Source organism: Rhinolophus hipposideros (assembly GCF_964194185.1).
Source record: "Rhinolophus hipposideros genome assembly, chromosome: 12".
NCBI lineage: Eukaryota > Metazoa > Chordata > Mammalia > Chiroptera > Rhinolophidae > Rhinolophus > Rhinolophus hipposideros.
This window is the reverse complement of record NC_138058.1, coordinates 51,443,229-51,461,465: the sequence shown is the minus strand read 5'-3', so window position 1 is coordinate 51,461,465 and position 18,237 is coordinate 51,443,229. Positions and strand designations below refer to the sequence as shown.

At 37.0% G+C, this 18,237-nt stretch overlaps 1 protein-coding gene across 3 annotated transcripts in view; it reads right to left on the bottom strand.

The window, feature by feature from the left end:
• Positions 1-17,936, bottom strand: part of HNRNPLL (heterogeneous nuclear ribonucleoprotein L like) — a 35,093-nt gene extending 17,157 nt beyond the window's left edge. The window contains exons 1-7 of one of the 3 annotated variants that reach the window (XM_081069082.1): positions 17,855-17,936; positions 17,312-17,477; positions 7,160-7,278; positions 3,735-3,972; positions 2,155-2,235; positions 867-968; positions 709-781 (exon numbers count right to left, since the gene is read on the bottom strand). In XM_081069082.1, the coding sequence (XP_080925208.1) occupies positions 709-781; positions 867-968; positions 2,155-2,235; positions 3,735-3,965 (487 nt within the window). In that variant the 5' untranslated portion in view covers positions 3,966-3,972; positions 7,160-7,278; positions 17,312-17,477; positions 17,855-17,936. Of the gene's footprint in view, positions 1-708; positions 782-866; positions 969-2,154; positions 2,236-3,734; positions 3,973-7,159; positions 7,279-17,311; positions 17,821-17,854 lie in introns of those variants that run through there. The other 2 variants (XM_081069081.1, XM_081069080.1) reach the window with 2 other exon arrangements.
• Positions 17,937-18,237: the final 301 nt, after the last annotated feature.

The window sequence follows — 18,237 nt, the reverse complement described above, 5'->3', positions numbered from 1 at the left end:
TAATGGGCATTAACATTTACAACATTGTAGATAAAGTCTAGTATCCGTTAGTGGAAAGTCTTAAATTCTACAGCTGAAACCTTAAGGGAAATCAGACCAATATATACATACAACGTGAATAAATGGGCACAGTCTATCATGGTGTTCATCCCATACAAGGCTGAAGTACTGTTAAGTGTCCTCCTTTAAAAACTTGGGGTGATGGTGCATGCAGTATGCAGTCAAGGTGAATTGCAAGTCTGAGTTTTTCAGAGGGCTTTTGCTGGTGCCGATGTTGTGCATGATGAAGTGTAGAGTCAGCCTGCTGGAGTCCTCTAGCCTTCTTAATGCCTCGTCCAGCTTGGGGGGAAAGTCCTTTCCATAGAGAAGCAGTGTGCAAGTTTGCAGTTTGTAAGGAATATTCTGAATCAGTTTCCTCTCCTCCAAAGAGAGAGAGCTGCTTGGAGAAATGCAAGTCCTTGAACTGCGGGCGTGCTTGTATGTATGGGCTCCTTTATTGAACTAAATATAAATAACTCAGTACATACCAGAAGGGGGCACTAATGTTCAAGGTTCTTTTCCAGCGTTACATGGCCTTTTGCAACAAAAGCATTCACCAACAATATTTTCATTTGAATGAACTAGCTCATCTCAGGAAAAAGGAATCTAATTGCATGTAAAACTTTGTCAGCAGATGTAAGTACATTCTAAAATGCATAAAATACTTACCTCGTCTTCCCAAATATGGTTTAGTGTAGTCCCAACTGTCATTGTCATTCCTAATAACATTTAGACGAGTTGGCTGTTAAATTAAAAAGAAAGTAAGTTCAAATTGTATATCCAAAGCATAAATATTTCTTTGGCGAAGTGTGGAAAAAAATATTTACCCTTGCATATTCGATTTTCAGTGTGCAACATCCAGCATATATATCTGCTCCGTTGAGCGCTGCTTTAGCTTTCTGGGCGCAAAGGACTGATTCAAACATAAGCTCTATTAAGGAAATTTAGTTTAAGATGTCTAATAATCATTATTCACTACCTAAGAAAAGGACTTAAAATAATCAGAAATAACTCTTTCACTTCTGGAAATGCTTTACCAAATAAAATTTGTCGATGAATTTTAGTAGAGCAATTTATTTTTAAGATCAATAAATAGTACCATCATAAGGTATATAAATGTCTAATCACTAGTTGTACACCTGAAACTGATACAATATTGCATGTCAACTATAATGGAAAAATAAATTAAAAAATAAAAAAGGATCAATGGTACCAAAGAAAACAATACAACCAAACTACCTACGTTAATCCTTTTAAGTCATCAAAAGTACTTTATAGATTGGAGGGGAGAAGGGGTACGGAGCATGGTCACATTCACTAGCAAAGGATAGTTTGCTATCTTGAAATGGAAAGTATTTTACTCTTACAATCATTACAAAGAATCAAAATAATACGAAACAGATATTTAATTTTTATATATATCTGGGAAGGCAGAATTGTATAATCATTTAACTATCTTGATTTTATTGTTTTTTTTAAATTACTTTAAGACTATAATTCTTAAAACAAAAAAAAAGACGACAAAACACCTTGCCAGAAGTAAGCACCATTAAGAGTAGGCTGTATATCCCTACCTTTCTCTATACATATACATGTATACATAACATGTAGGTTAGGCTTTTTTAATTATTGTTTTTTAAATGGGATTGTACTATATATACTATTTTGCAACTTGCTCTTTTACTCAACATATAACATATTTAACAAAAAGAAGTAGTTCTTATATAAACCATTACCATTTAAAAAATTATAAAGAAAGATAAGAAAGGTTCTACTGATTCTAAAGTTTCGGTACTTCCAAACTACTTTAAAACAGGAGATTCAGAAAAGTTGATTTGAGATAAATTTCAAAACGGTACAAATGTACATATTATGAAACAGTGTTGTGTTTTCCCCATTAAAAGACAAAGCACACTGTTAACACGAAGCAATGACTGATTTATGGTAGCCAGTAAAATTCTTTGTGGGTACTGCAGTTTCATTTTTTAAATCTAAGAAAAACAGATCCAGGGGAATCAACACCTGTCTAGAAATGATTACACAGGAAAAAAAAAATCTGTGTTACACAGCATTCATGCGTATCAATGAATAATTTACAAATAAAGGATATTCAACCATTGCTTGTATCCCATTTCTCTTGAATATAACAATACGCTGCACTTTTCCAACAGGGTTGCATACAGTATATAAAACATCCTAAGAAGAAAAGAAAAACAAGATTTCTTCAGATTTTATATTTGGAAAAAGTAAAGCTAAACACTGTTTTGTTTTATTAAAAAAACTGGCAAGCTGTCACTTCTATTAATTACTATTTAAATTTTTAAAAATTGTTACACTTTAATAAATTTAAAGTTATTTCCTCACCTATGCAATACACCCACACATTAGAGACGTTCCAACGAAACATTTGAAAAGCACTATTACCTATTTGATCTTCTAAATGATTCCTCAATGTTTATTTTCTTAACAGGTGACTAAAATATTGACAATACACAATTAACACCAAAACTGTGACTCTGAAATGTTTCATATTATAATCACTTGAATGGTAATAAATATTTATTGGTAATAATAAAAATATTTATGGTAATAAACATTTATTAAGGGGTAGTAGTAGAACAACTCGCTATCCATTTTTCAAAAGACAATGGCTAGTGAGAAAAGATCCAGGGAAGATCACTTATACAGTGGTTAGATGACACCAAACAAGATGCCTGAATCATCTAAGAGAGAACCTAAACACCCGCTTAGGAACAATTCTTTCAAGAAATGTCCTGAGTACCTACAAATACACAGCTGCACCATTAGGTACTATGGATACAGCAATAAACAAACCAGAGTACTTGTACTAGATTAGTTATATTCCTTCCCCTCAAACACAGAATACTGTAAATATATTAATACTGTATATTAATAAGTCTATATTATAAAAATAAAGATACATAATGTTTAATTAAATTTAAATATTTTATGCTTTATTTTAGTTTTATGTCTCAATATCATATATGCTTACTAGAAATCAAACGAACTGAAGCTTTCCTTACTGTAATATTCTATTCATTACAAAACTCAAGGGTCCTTGTCACTAGCTTATTGTGAAACAGCATGTGATTTATAAAGTAGAAAACTCAACTGGTTCAGAACATGAATGCTTTTTAAAATTTTACTAACATCATGTCTTTTAAATAGCACTTCTTTTAATTTTACTAATAATTTCACTTCTTCACTAATAATCAGAGAGTTTTAAGTAAATCCGACAGGTTTTTTAACAAGCTACCTCAAAAGAGCTTAGAATGACATGTACATCTTACTGTACTATGGGAGTCTGTCATTATATAGTAGATGTCCTCAATACATGTGCTGGCAGATGAATGGGAGAGATGTCAGGATCATTTCCCACAAGTCTGTCTAATCCCTTATTATCAGAAACAGAGTTAACACTGATGCTAAATAATCAAATTTTTAAATGCGCTTATTTCATTATGACAACTGTGCTTCTGACCTTTTTAGCTTCAATGCTCACCATTTCTTTGTTCATTTAACTTAAGTCAAAATTAAGATTAAGTTTAATAATTCTTTAAAAAACACTATTTTTAAATATCTAGATGGCAGTGAAGAAAAACTATAGGTTAGTCACTCTAGAGGCAAATTCCAAAATCACTTTTAATTTAGTTTGTCATACTAAAAATACATACCACCGTAATAGGATAAAGAGGATTCTGAATTGATAGCAGGAGAACTTTGTTGCCTCCTGATGGATCATCAGTATTTCCTGGCCGAGTGATCCTTTTGCTTGTAGAATAGTTGAAAAAAGCCTGTTGACCAGCAATGTACACAGGTTCATCCGCAGCAAATGTCACACATTCTTTGGCACTATCTATGTTCTCAAATTCCACTAGAGCCTGCCGTTTAAATGGCATCATCATCACATAGCTGAAAAGGAGATTGGGAGGCAATATCCAAATATAAATTCATTAATATCATCTATTCTCATTCAGATTTCAATAAAAAGCAGACTTCAATAAAAATGTGTCAAATCATACAGATCGGTATTCTTCATGACCTACAGCCAATGTTAGTCAACCCTTAAACATCATCAAAATCAATTATGCCCAGTAGATGGTGCATATTTGAAAGCTTATCTTCCCGTGATTAAAAGCTTATCCACCTCATGCCTTCCTTAAGCAGTTTCCTGTTATCAGTTACTAAGGACACCATCCAGTTTATTCCTCAGGCTTCTACTCCCAACCACTTTTAGAAAATATCTAGATACAGAAACCAAAAGATAAAAGTCAACAGAAGTTTAGCAGATGAGACCCCTAATAACAGAAACTACTACAAATAAATAAGTGCCCCCACTAATAACTGACTATACTTTCATTAACTTACTAAAAACAGAGAACTAAAAATAAATAAAAGCAACTGCAAACTGATCAAATTTCATACAAATAATCTCCAAAATATTTTTAAATATTAAAGAATCCATGAAAGGATATTCACTTTACTATGGATTAAGTATCAAACAGTATAGAGTCTAAAAGTGGTATTATATGAAGACAAAGAAGGGAAAATTAGAATGTCGCAAATATTTTAAGAATGCACTTAAAATTGCCTGGCACGTAATTTTTTAAATTATCTTTGAAAAGCATTAATATGAGGAAAACTGAAAAGCTAAAGACAGAAAAAATAAACAAAAAAGCTAACGGTCTGGTGCTTTCAACTTATAGCTCAAGACATGCTTACTAAATTTTAAATAAAAACAGGAGGAGGCAAAAGATTTACTACACAAATTAGGTCTCAAAAGTTTTGTTACAAAATTTTAAACCGGTATAGCTAATCACTACTTAGCATCCTCTCCTTTAATGGAAGGGAGCAATAAAAAAATGGGAGGGGGTAAGACAGGACAAGAGACTTAGTATGTATTTTTAAATATTCTTTTGATTACAATACATGAATATACTACACAATAAAGACAAGTAAAACAGCAATTTTATTATCCTGACATAACCATTCTCAACATCTTGTAATAGTTTCTCCTGAACTTCTTTCCTAAGCATCTAGTTTTTCCATATAAAATTACTATATGCTGAACTTGGTGACTGACCTTTTCAACATGAGCAGTTTCTATACAATCTTTATAATCCCATATACACATCACAAAATAAACAAATAAAAAAAAGGTTCTATAAATGCAACATTTTGAAGCAAAACACCTGTTCCTTCCTCACTGGAGACTAGTCAAAGTTCCCACTTATTCAGTATCGTTTCATACAACTGAAACTCCTACCATGTTTCCCCGAAAATAAGACTGAGAGAACAATGAGCTCTAATGTGTCTTTTGGAGCAAAAATTAATGTAAGACCGGGTCTGATATGACATGATATATGATATGATATGATATATAATATGATATATGATATAATATAATACTAGGTCTTATATTAATTTTTTGCTCCAAGAGATACATTAGAGCTGATTGTCCAGCTAGGTCTGATTTTCGGGGAAACAGGGTATTATTATTCATATTTATGCCAATTAGGCTCTTAACTATACACTAATTTGTTCCAATTATTTCACAACTTTTCTATCCACACAACTACCAATCTTGAGGGCAAAATGATTATGCAAGTTAACTGAATAACATTTATATATGGGACACTTTACTATGGATTAAGTATCAAACAGTATAGAGTCTAAAAATGAACACGCACCCAAAAGTAACTCAAATTACTCACCAACTTAAACACATAATTCTATTTCTTTAATCCCCAACATTCAGGTCATGGTCATAATGAACATTAAAATTTCCAACTATATGTGCTCATCCACTTGTTTTTCTGACATTGCTTCAGTATTTCTTGGCTATAAGAAAATAGTAACTTAAAAGCCCTAAACATATAACAAAAAGAAAAATAAACCACAAATAACCATCTCTTTAAAACTCCATGGGACGATGCACCTCTTAGAAGGTCCTTATACAGAGAATGGAGTTAGTCTAGGGCCAACATGCGAGTCTATATAAGATCTAAGAAGTCTACTTCAATATATAACTCTCCAGACAGAATAACTTCCAAGATCCACTCCAAGTGACTAAGTGAGATGGTCATCTTAGTGATACTTCAAGAAATGGGCCTTCTTATGCCCATGTGGATTTCCAGTTTGTACCTCTAAGGATAAAAAACATATAAGTCAGTGGTTTCTGAGGTACGTAAGTTGTGAATAACAGGTTTGCCATGTCATCTACCTCGCAATCAGGTCACCAAAGAAATTAATAAAAAAGATGCCATGATAGAAGCTATCACCTAACACTACCTCATATATCTCAGCAAACATAGAAATTTCTCTCCTGTTTATGTATTTTGACTTAAGTCAGTGTCACTGATGCCTAAAACAAAACCCCCAAACATATTCATCATGGGAAAGCTAATAATAAAATCAACTCAATTATCCATACTAAGAAGAGAACAACAGGCATACTCCAAAAACAATTTAGAAAAAATTTTTAAGTGTTTATTTTTGGTAGCAGATTCACTTTTCTAATTAGTTTTCACTTAAGTCAATATTCTTAAGCATACAGCAGCTATGGTAAGAGAAAGGAAGAGCCTGAGTGAATACAAAAGGAAAAAAACAAGCTAGGATAAAATACTGAGTCTCGTGATACGCACAAGAACTCATAGCAACACATACCTCAGCAAATAATGCCTGCCCTTAATCTACCCACTTTTAGTTGCCAACTATTTCCTAATTCCTTACTTCCTATTCCGAAGTAAGAATTTTTTTAAAAATCAGTGTTTAAGTACCACTACTTGAAACTGAAAATAAAGGATATAAGCAACTCACTGGTTTAAAGCAGTGCTTAAGAAGGAATCTTGAATTCATTTGAAAATCAGATGAAAGATGCAATAATCAATTTTACATACAACCTGGTTGGGGAGTGAGAGGTGATCATGGCCACAAAAATAGACACATGCATAATCCCAGAAAGGTTAAAAGGTTCCGAACATATACAGTCATAAGCAAACTCGACATATACCGTGGTTAAACATCAAGGCAGAGCGGCGAAGCAAGACTTGTTCCACCACACTGTTTTCAGTCTGCTCTGAGTCCCTACTGTCCTTACCATATCGTCCCAAATTTTTCCAGAGCCTCCACAAGGTCAGCTTCCACCACAGATTCACAGAGTCCTCGGACGTGGACCACGGGTGAAACAGAAACTTTATGATGACTTCCACCTGCCTCCTAGCAAGAGAAAATGATTTCTAGTTAAAAACTTTAGAAGTCTAAATTGCATCTTTTAGTAAATTCAGCTCGGCCTTGAAAAGCAAACATTAAGAAAACAACAACAACAACAAAAAACCCAAACCAAGTTTCAATTCACAAGTAAGCAACAGGACCTGAGAGTAAAATCACCAACTAAATGCTTGGCACGAGAATTATGACTTCTTAAAAGGGAGTATTCTCTCTCAATAAGAAGTGAAACTAAGTTACTTATAACTTATTTTCAATGTCAAGGGAATCTCAGAAAAAATTTCAGCAGAGACACAGAGCATGCTAAGATCAGAAACACATTTTATACTCAATTTCGTAACTTTTCCTCCATAAAATCAAAATCTTAGTAAGTCCAAAAGAACAAAAAGTCCCAATTTAAACTTTTCTTTAATATAAAGATTATATACTTTATTTTTCCTGTAATATAGATTTGTATCTTCCTCCTTGTGTAATTGGTTATCTAGTGTCACTACAACAGTATACTTCACAACTTAAAATTTATACAAGGCATCATCTTTGCTGATGAATAGAGTACTCAAAAACGCGAGCCTCTGGGGCTTCTGTGGAGTCATGTATCTGAGTTGTGTATCTTTCAGAATGCCCAGCAGGAAGTTTAAAAATGTAAGTATGTGGTCTTAAAGTTTATTTTAAAAGGGATTATGAATAAGAATTACTTTGAAAACGAAAATAGCTCTCTCATTTACTTATTCAAGGTCTGTTAAGGCAAAGATTTATATTTACAGCTAGCCACTGGAAACCTCCCTTGCATCACTTCAGAAATGACTTCCATGGACAATTCCTATATATGTGAATATATATTGTAACAAGAAATTAAAGAATATGCTCCCACAGATAAGTTCATACATATATGTATATATATATATCAAAAAAAATCTATTAAAGGTTTTTTTGTCCTACAGACTAATCTAAAAGCATTAATATTTTACCATTAAAACTTTAGAATCATTTTAAGAAAATTAAATCCTTTTATGGCTATTTTAAAAGACTCACCAATTTTTACTATAAAACACTTAGAAAATATAGTAAAACTTATGTCCTGCCAATAAAAAATTATGTCAGAGTTTAAAGAAAAGAACTAATTTAAATATACAAAGTAACCATGGGACCACTCTACATAATCAAATAAATTCAGTCCTTTGCAAATACTAATTCAACCCATGGAATTTCATTTGAATTGCTTAGGCTGAATCTTTTCTGTGGTAACACGTATATTCATTCCACGTCACTAAATTTGAAATAAACTATTCTGATTGTTCCCTATGTAAACCAATACTCTACATTAGCAACTTTAGCAAATGACTGCCCATCGTAGGTGAAACTCAACCACCAATATGCATTATCACCCTAACGTTCTTAAATACAACAATAATGTAAGAAAACAGCTCTTCATATCTAAAAACCTAAACTTAGACATACATTTAAAAAGTATAAATAACAAGTTTTACTCTAAAAACAATTAGACAATAATAAACTGCAAGAAATAAGAGTCATCCCTGTGATCCTTAGAAATCGGCTGAAAAGGTAAAAGCGCAAGAGAAAAACTATATTGGCCTGGACTCTTCAAGAAGTTAGAATCAAAAAACAGTGGAAGAGGGCTGGCCTGGTGGCTCAGCGCGTCCTCTCAATCACAAGGTTGCCAGTTCGACTCCCGCAAGGGATGGTGGGCTGTGCCCCCTGCAACTAGCAACGGCAACTGGACCTGGAGCTGAGCTGCGCCCTCCACAACTACGATTGAAAGGACAACTTGACTTGGAAAAAAGTCCTGGAAGTACACACTGTTCCCCAATAAAGTCCTATTCCCCTTCCCCAATAAAATCTTTAAAAAAATAGTGGAAGATTTCAGATTCAGACTAAAGAGAGACAATAGCCAAATGCAATATGTGAGCCTTCATTTTATGATAAAAACTGCTATAAAAGACATCTTAAGGACAAATGGACAATTTAAACAGATAGCATATTGGATTATATAATGGAATTATTTATTCTCTTAGGTACCATTATGATAATGGTAATGGTAATAAGAATAATGGTAATGGTAATAAGAATATCCTTATTCTTAGGAAAGCTGAGCTATTTAAGGATGAACTGTCATGTCTATAACTTACTCCCAAATAGTTTAGGGAGAAAAAAAGTATGTATATAGATATAGAGATAAAAAGCCCAAGTAAAAAATGTTAAAAACTACGTATGTAATTGAACATTATACATAATAAAAAGTTGGGAAAATATTTTATTATATAATATTTAAGACCAAAAAAGCATATGAAGAACAATATATAAAATACTCATTAGGGCCGGCCCAGTGGCTCAGGAGGTTAGAGCTCCATACTTCTAATTCCAAAGGCTGCCGGTTCGATTCCCACATAGGCCAGTGGGCTCTCAACCACAAGGTTGCCAGTTCGATTCCTTGAGTCCCCCAAGGGATGGTGGGCAGCGCCCCCTGCAACTAAAATTGAACACGGCACCTTGAGCTGAGCTGCCCCTAAGCTCCGGATGGCTCAGTTGATTGGAGCGCGTCCTCTCAACCACAAGGTTGCTGGTTCAACTCCCGCAAGGAATGGTGGGCTGTGCCCCCTGCAACTAAAAAAAATGGCAACTGGACCTGGAGCTGAGCTGCGCCCTCCACAACTAAGACTGAAAGGACAACAACTTGACTTGGAAAAAAAAAAAAAAAGGCCTGGAAGTACATACTGTTCCCCAATAAAGTCCTGTTCTCCTTCCCCAATAAAATCTTTAAAAAAAAAATACTCATTAACCTACCACCATTTTACTAAATAAAAGCCTATCAATCAGTTGACAGCTCTTCCTCCTACCTCCCTTCAGATGATGGATAACCACTATCTTGTATTTGGTGCTAAAGAATATAATCATTTTTCAAATTGGTCTTCTCCCAAAGAAACGAATTACAGGATCGATTTAAAAATCCCTCAAAAGGTTATTTTAATATGTGATTATTTAATTATATTTCCTAAACGAAACAGATCAAGATTCAAGTCATTCTATAAAAGCTGGAAGATGTTACGTAAATGCAATCTATATGGTATTTAGAAGATATGATGATCTCAATCTCAAGGCTGGAAACTATCCCAAACCTCTTGTATTTCCCTTATACCCACTCAATGAATCTGCCATTCAAGAATTTACCTACCTTGATATTTCTTTATCTTTAAATTATGTCCCCTTTTCTCTAACTTAAAATTTTCTCATCCTTTCTGTAATTTAGTTAAAAAGAAAAAACCTAATGTTTCCAAATATAAAACTGATATATTAAAGATACTTTTCAAAGTATATTTTCACCACCCCCTTTCCTCCTAAATACTAATACTTTTCTTAAACCAATATTTTCTTATACCTACCTAAACTATATACTAGTAATAAAACTGATCACCTGTAGAGCTTCTTTTTACCTACCTTAAAACTACCTCTTTGAAGCAGCGTACTATGCATATGATTCCTAAATTGGTGAACAAATCAGTATGTTTACCCCATCCACATATTAATACTTTGATCATGTCTTCTCCAGCTTAATGAATTTTTTTTAAACCTTTCTCATACAGAAACCCAAATTCTTTCCATTTCAAATGTTTAGACTCTCTATTGACCAATTTACATCTATTATATATCAGACTAATTAATAATCTATTAAGTATCAAACAGTGAATGCCCAGTAAATGAAGGTATGCCTGCAATTTATGTATATATTTTTTCTTTTTAAATTACTCAATCTCTTCTTTAGGTAAACTGGGTCAACTATAATGGAGCCATCATTTTCCCCACTGCAGGTTATAGACCAGTCTAGTTATAACCATTCCAAACTCCCTGCCCCTCAAAGCCTATCTCAAGGACAAACTCTAATAATACCAGTCTTAAGTGCTAATTTTGGCATTGAAGATTGAAGACCAGGTTTTATTAAAGAGAAGGAAAGCTCAGCAGAGTATAAATGAAGCTTCTAAGAGGAATGAGCAGGGCCCATTAATATCTATTCATACAGAAAAGCAATAATTAAACTGTAAACTCAAAGGCCAGGCACACTGTCTGTAGGCTTTTGTTTTCCCAGTATCTCTATGCACAACGTGTGCTGAACAATAGAGCTGCTGAACAATAACAATCTTTTCTGCCCTCCTATAGTGACAGGATTAAGACCAACCTGAAATTCAATAATTCGCCCCCCTACTCGAAACATACACACAGACCCACTGCCAAGTGATTATCCAGCCTCTCCTTAAACACCTCCAATGACAGGAAACATACTACCCAGTGAGACAGACAATCCATTATATTTTTAGAAAATTCTTCATAATATGCACCCATATCTGTCTCCTGTAGTTTCCTACCCAAAATGGCCTCTGGAGTCAGACCTGAGTTTGAATCTTTGGACACTTACTGGCTCAGTGATCTTAGGCTACTTAATCTTTCTGATCCTGTTTCACTATTTTAAAGACAAAAAAAAATCAAAACCGTTATCACACAAGATTACAATAAATGAAACAACAAATATAAAATGACTAGCAGGGCTAGTTGTAGTTATTGGGTAAAGGTTCAGTAAGTGTTAGTGGCACTCCCTACCCTTATCTGCATTTCCCTCTTCTACACGATAACCTTACAATTATTTGTAATGCTTTCTTAAATCACACTTAAGTTTATCCCAGATTCTTCTGTCATTCCTCTTATGACGTGATTTTAAGTGCCTTCTCCATTCTGGTAATCTTTCTCTGGACTAATTTATCAACATAGTACTAAGAAGTGAGTACAGTATTTCCAGATATTTAAGATTATCCCCTCTTGGACTTTGGAGACTTCATATAAACCAAGAACAAACTAGTTTTAAGAGGCAGCTGCAAACATTTTTTAATTTACAATATGCTTCAAGTTAACTACGTTTTTTGAGGGTTTTTTTTTTCTTGTTAAATTAAATAGTTGTCTCTCTTTAATTTGGTCTTTTTCTTTTTTAAAAGAAACAGTACAGCAGATCCAAAATATGGGAATCTCTTTAATTTTCCTATCCAAAGTTCTTAGGTATATTTGATCACATAACAGAGGAAAGATGAAAAAAGAACCACCATATGATTCAAGTAACATTTATTTACTCATATAGAAGTACTTTGGTTTTGCCTACCCAGAAGCCCTTCCCCCTTCTTCTGGTTAAACACACCTAAGTAAAAAAAAAACACAACTCTTCAACTCCCGATTATGTTGGTATTCTCAGTCACACAGTCCTGTCTCCCCAACTTCAGAGGTAGCCCAGTGATCAGTTGGAAGAAGGGGGAGATAAAAAATGGTTGATCAGGAGACAAATACGAGCACTGGGGAAGAGACTGCTCTCTTTACTTACTAATTATAAGACTATAAGCTTAGCTTTATCACTAGAGAAAATAAGAGTGGAAACATGAAAAGAGACAGAATCAACTCTCTGTGCTATCTAAAACCCTGGATCCAGCCATGCCTGAAACTAGTGCCACAACTTGGCTTTCCCAGTTATGTGAGCCAACAAATTCTCTGCCTCGCCCTCTTATCACTTATTTAAGTTCATCTGAGTTGTTGCTGTAGCTGCAACTGCAAATTGTGAAAGCTTTGTTCAATTTCACAGAGAAAAGAAAGTAACACTAAATGATGCAGAATCACAGCTTTTTAGACATGGAATTTTTTTCACTACTACATCTCCATCACCGAGAACAACACCTAGCACATGATAGGGGCTTACGTATCACTTTTTTAATGAGTTAAGTGATCAGTGATCATCACATCCAACCATCTCATGTTATAAGTAGCAAACTGAGTTCCAGAGAGGTTAAGTCACAAAACATGTTGGTAGCAGAGCCAAGGCACCAGCTTATGGCTCTATTAACAGTTCTGCATTTTATGTATTAACACGAAGAAACAGTCACTTGTTAAAACCAAAAGACGGTAAAACCTACTACTTTTCATTTCTTTCTCAAAACTAGGATTCTCACTTACTGTGTAGCAGCTTAGCTAAAGGAGACATAGAACAACATTACTGCTATAGAAGCCTCAAGGCTCTGGCACACACCTCCAGGACACACATCCTTGAAATGTTTTATTCCCCAGTGTAGTCACTATGTTCACTGTCACAGTTTCTAAACTTTCCTATAAGAGCTAGGCTGAAAAAGTGACTTCATCCAATAAGCCATCATAATATTCCTACCATCTCTGTAATTTAGATCATTAAAGCATAACAGTGTATCTTAAGTCCAATCTAGATTCTCTACATAATGTATATTCCTTTGCTTGAAAATTCTAGGATCTACATTTTTATCTTGGCATTTTGCCATCTGGTTAGTCTACGTATTTATTAAAAGTTGAGAAATAAACATTCACCTCATCAGTAAACAAACCACTTTAACAATTCTTTTTTTTTTTAATTTATTGGGGTGACAATTGTTAGTAAAATTACATAGATTTCAGGTGTACAATTCTGTATTACATCATCTATAAATCCCATTGTGTGTTCATCACCCAGTCAGTTCTCCTTCCATCATATTTGATCCCCCTTACCCTCATCTCCCATCCCCCACCCCCTTACACTTTGTTTCTCATTTGTTTGTCTTGTTCTTTTGTTGTTTTTCGTTTATATACCACATAGCAATGAAATCATATGGTTCTCTGCTTTTTCTGTCTGACTTATTTCGCTTAGCATTATATTCTCAAGGTCCATCCATGTTGTCACAAATGTTCCTATATCATCTTTTCTTACCACCAAATAATATTCCATTGTGTATATATACCACAACTTCTTTATCCATTCATCTATCAAAGGATATTTTGATTGTTTCCATGTCTTGGCTATCGTAAACAAAGCTGCAATGAACATTGGAGCACACGGGTCTTTATGTATAAATGTTTTCAAATTTTGGGGGTAGATACCCAGGAGAGGGATTGCTGGGTCATATGGTAATTCTATTCGTAACTTTTTGAGGAACCTCCACACTGCCTTCCATAACGGCTGCACCAGTCTGCATTCCCACCAACAGTGTATGAGGGTTCCTTTTTCTCCACAGCCTCTCCAACACTTGTTACTATTTGTCTTGTTGATGATAGCCATTCTGACTCCGGTGAGGTGATACACTTTAACAATTTTCAATTTGCCTGTTTACTCACTAGCAGAATAGAGTAAAAGAAAAACTTGAAAGTCTCCAAAATAAATTAGTACTCCATAAATTCTTATTGGTATCAGTCTTTATAAAAGCAGATCTTTTCTATGTATCCTCCCAATTCAATTCCTCAATTAGTTTTGCCAAGGGAAGCCCTAATGTTTGGAAGTCAAGTTGCTTTCTTAAAAGTAAGCAGATACAGAAATTGACTATTAATATGATTTACTAAATTTAAGAATACCATTTACTCTGTAAGAATAGTGACTATAATACACAGCAGGAACCTCCACAATCAAGCTTTGTTCAACAATGCAGCCCAATGAATCTAAATCACTTTTGCTCTTTAAAATAAGTACCAGAAGACACACATTTTAAAGGATGGCTTATTTCTCATGTCCAAACTATTAACTTATTTCTCTTTATGCCTTAAAATAGCACAATCATTCACAATGACCGATTCATCTTTAAATTAGGAGCATTGTTAGAAACACTGTTTTTCTTGAATGTACTCACTTTCCTCTTTAAATCTATTATTAAAGCAATCACGGAAATAATTATGAAAAGCCAAACAATGTAAATCTTTGAAGTCTTACTTTGCACATTACAAACTTCCAACTAAAGTTGAAAAAGATTGCTTATCATTGTACCTAATTTTCATGTACCACAAAGTATTTCTTCTCTGGCTGGGTTGAAGGACCACTGACTGAGGTTGAACCAAAACCCTTTTCAGTTTGATGAATTACCGTATTTCTGGATGATGACGCACTAGGCAGTAAACTGCTATCCAGAAAATTCCTATCCTAATAGAATTTTATTATGTACAGGTTTCCATAGTTGCTATGATTTCAAGAGTACCAAACATTACATGAAGAAAAATGTTTAAAAACAGGAAAAATAAGCATTCATTAGATTTCACAGTGCAATGTTGGTTCTACTGTTAAAAGCAATTCACCCTCTCTTAAAGAAACATAACAACAGTAAGATAAAAAGTAGAATTTATAACTCCTGCCTGGGTAATTTAAAAGCTGCATTACATTAATTACTGAACCACAAAGTCAGGTATGGAAGGCAGGTAGTTCAACTTTCACGTTTTACAGACTAAGAGAACTCAGCACAGTAAACTGACTTTCTAAACGTCACATAGATCGTATTCTAGCTAAGACTTCTGACTATCCCCAAGCCCTGCCCAGTGCTATTTCCAATGCTAGATACAATCACTCTGGATATATTGATTATATATTATTTTCTTCCCAACACACCCTATACTATTGGCTTAATGTTTAATATGTTCTTTCTAATATTCGAGGAATTTTATTTTTAAAGGTTAAATTTTTTAAATTTATAAACTGATTAAAGTATCTTTTCAAGACACTTAATGGTAGACATTTCATGATGCTGCACAAAAACTCCAGCAAGCCTTCTGCCAAAAAAAATACGCTGATCCAATGCATCTAAGTAACCAGTTATAACATTCCTGTTTCCAACTCCCACAATGGAATTGGCTTTGAACTGAAACTTTTAAAGAAGAAATGTACTTATTTTATTTACACTTTCAAGTTACATTTTGAATATACCAAATAGCTAGGCACAAAAGTAAAAGTATCTAGTTACAGAAAACTATTTTATTTAAAGAGTTCTTTTTTAAATGTGTTGCAACCTTATCCATCACATTAACGTATCTGGAAACTCGAACTGGAAACTCGAACCGAAGTTTGGTGATCGGAATTTTTTACATAAACATTCAAACAATACCCAACAGGCTTCTAATTTGATTCCTACCAAAGGTGAAAACGTTTTAATCTATTAATAGAATATAAGTGTGTATCCTATTTCACAAATTTCTGGGAAAGTTTGCTTTAAAAAAAATCACAAAATGTGTTAAATGTTTAAAGAACATCTAAGTCATTAAGACACCTTAATGCATCAAAAAAGGGCAAAAGCGTTGGCTTTTGTTTTGCTTCCTTAAAGTCTCCATCCAACTGAAGCTGAGTTACTATTTGCTGTGGATAAAGCGCTTTTCACATTCCTTCTGCCTCCAGCTAACATTTTTGATGAGAGAGAAACAACCTAGGCGAGTGTTTAATGCAATCCTGATTTCAGCTCCGCCTTTCGTGGGGCAAATTTGGGATAAACTGTCAATGAGGAACTGAGATGATTTTAACATTTGCTTTACTAGAGAGTAGGGATGTTCTAACACCTACCAACACATTTTTTTTTTTAAACCGAAGAGCTAACTGTACCGAGCAATAATCGTGACGTTGGGTAGCAAAGCATGCACGCCAGGCCTGCCAACAGCAAAAAAAAACAAAACAAACAAACAAAAAAACCCTAAACCTTCAGGGGAACTAGGGCGTGAGCGCCACAGCGTAATCTGTCATTTAGTTACGACTCTCCTCCGGACCTAGGCGAATCCAGTCCTCGGTGACCCACGCAACAATCCTGTGATGGGCAGCGCGCGGGTGCTGCGGGCAGGGGCACTGAAGAGAGGGGGTCGCCGGGACGCAGGCCAGCAGCCGGGAGAGTTAAACTAACAAAGAGCTAATCGCGCCCCGAAGCGCCCACTCCCCACCCCCAGGCGGAAGCAGCGCCTCCCGCCGCCCCCGCCCCGCGACCCTCCCCGGTTGAGCCTCCCCAGGGAGCCGACGCCCGCCGGGGCCTGCGGCCGGGCCGGGGCGGGTTCGCGATCGGGATGCGGAGCGCAGGGAGGGCGCAGAATAAAAGCCCCAAAGGAAGACCCGGCGCTTCCCGACCGGCTCGGCGCAGCGGGAACGGGAAACGCGGCGGGCGGGAGGCCTGGGGCCGAGTCCCCGCCACTGGGCCCCGCTTCCCAGGGAGCCGCCCCGCACAGCGGTCGGGGCGCCGCGCATTGTTACCGGCTGCGAGAAGCTCCGGCCGCCGCCGCCGCCGCCATCGCCCCCGCCCCGGGGCGTCGCTTCCCGGCGGTTCTCGCCTTCCTCGGCCGAGTACTCGATCTCCCCCTCCTCCGTCTTGAGGCGCTTGGCCTGGTTCTCGTACTCGCGGTCCTCCTCGTACGTCTCCCTGGGGGAGGAGGAGGAGGAGGACATGGCGGCGACCGGAGGGCCCGGCGGGCAGGCGCGTGGGGGTGGCGGCGTGGCACTGACGCCACGGGTCAGTCCCCGCCGTGGGCAGCGCCTCTTCGGCGAGGTCTGCGCGGCCGGCCGTGCGCAGGGCAGCGCGCCCGGGAGCCAGGTGGGTGCCGAGAGCGGGCGGGGTGAGCGCGCTGCGCAGCGGCCCTGCCCCTTTATTAGGGAGCCCACATGCAGCCTCTGCCCGCTGCTCCGGCTCCGCTCCCAGCCCCGGGGAGCGAGTCTAAGGATGGGACGCGACGGTGGCTTCCGGTCTTCCCTCCTCCCCCGATCCGCTCCCCGCCGCCAGGGCCGAGCCTCCGCCCCCACCTTCGCTGTCGCGGCGCGGGATTGAATCCAGCCGCAGCCCCCGGGAAGCGCCCCCCCAGCCTGGATCTCGCTCCCTATTGGCAGGGGGGAAGTCGACCAGGCTTCCAATTGGCTGTGAGGGCTGTTCGTCAACAGTCCACTGCCCCGCCTCGCCCCCCTCCCTGCACCTTCTTTCTGAACTAGACACTGGCCTGCGAGTCCCGACCGCGCAACGCTCCCCGCGTGCCTCCCGGGAGCGGTTGCTTCCCCCAAGCCGTTAACGCTATTAGGCTAACCCGAGGCGGGGCGCGGAGCGAACCCTGGCGGGCGACGAGGCATGCGGTGGTTTTAGGGCTGCGGGTGTTAACCGCCCTTCCGCTAATTTAAATGCTTGTATTACTCGG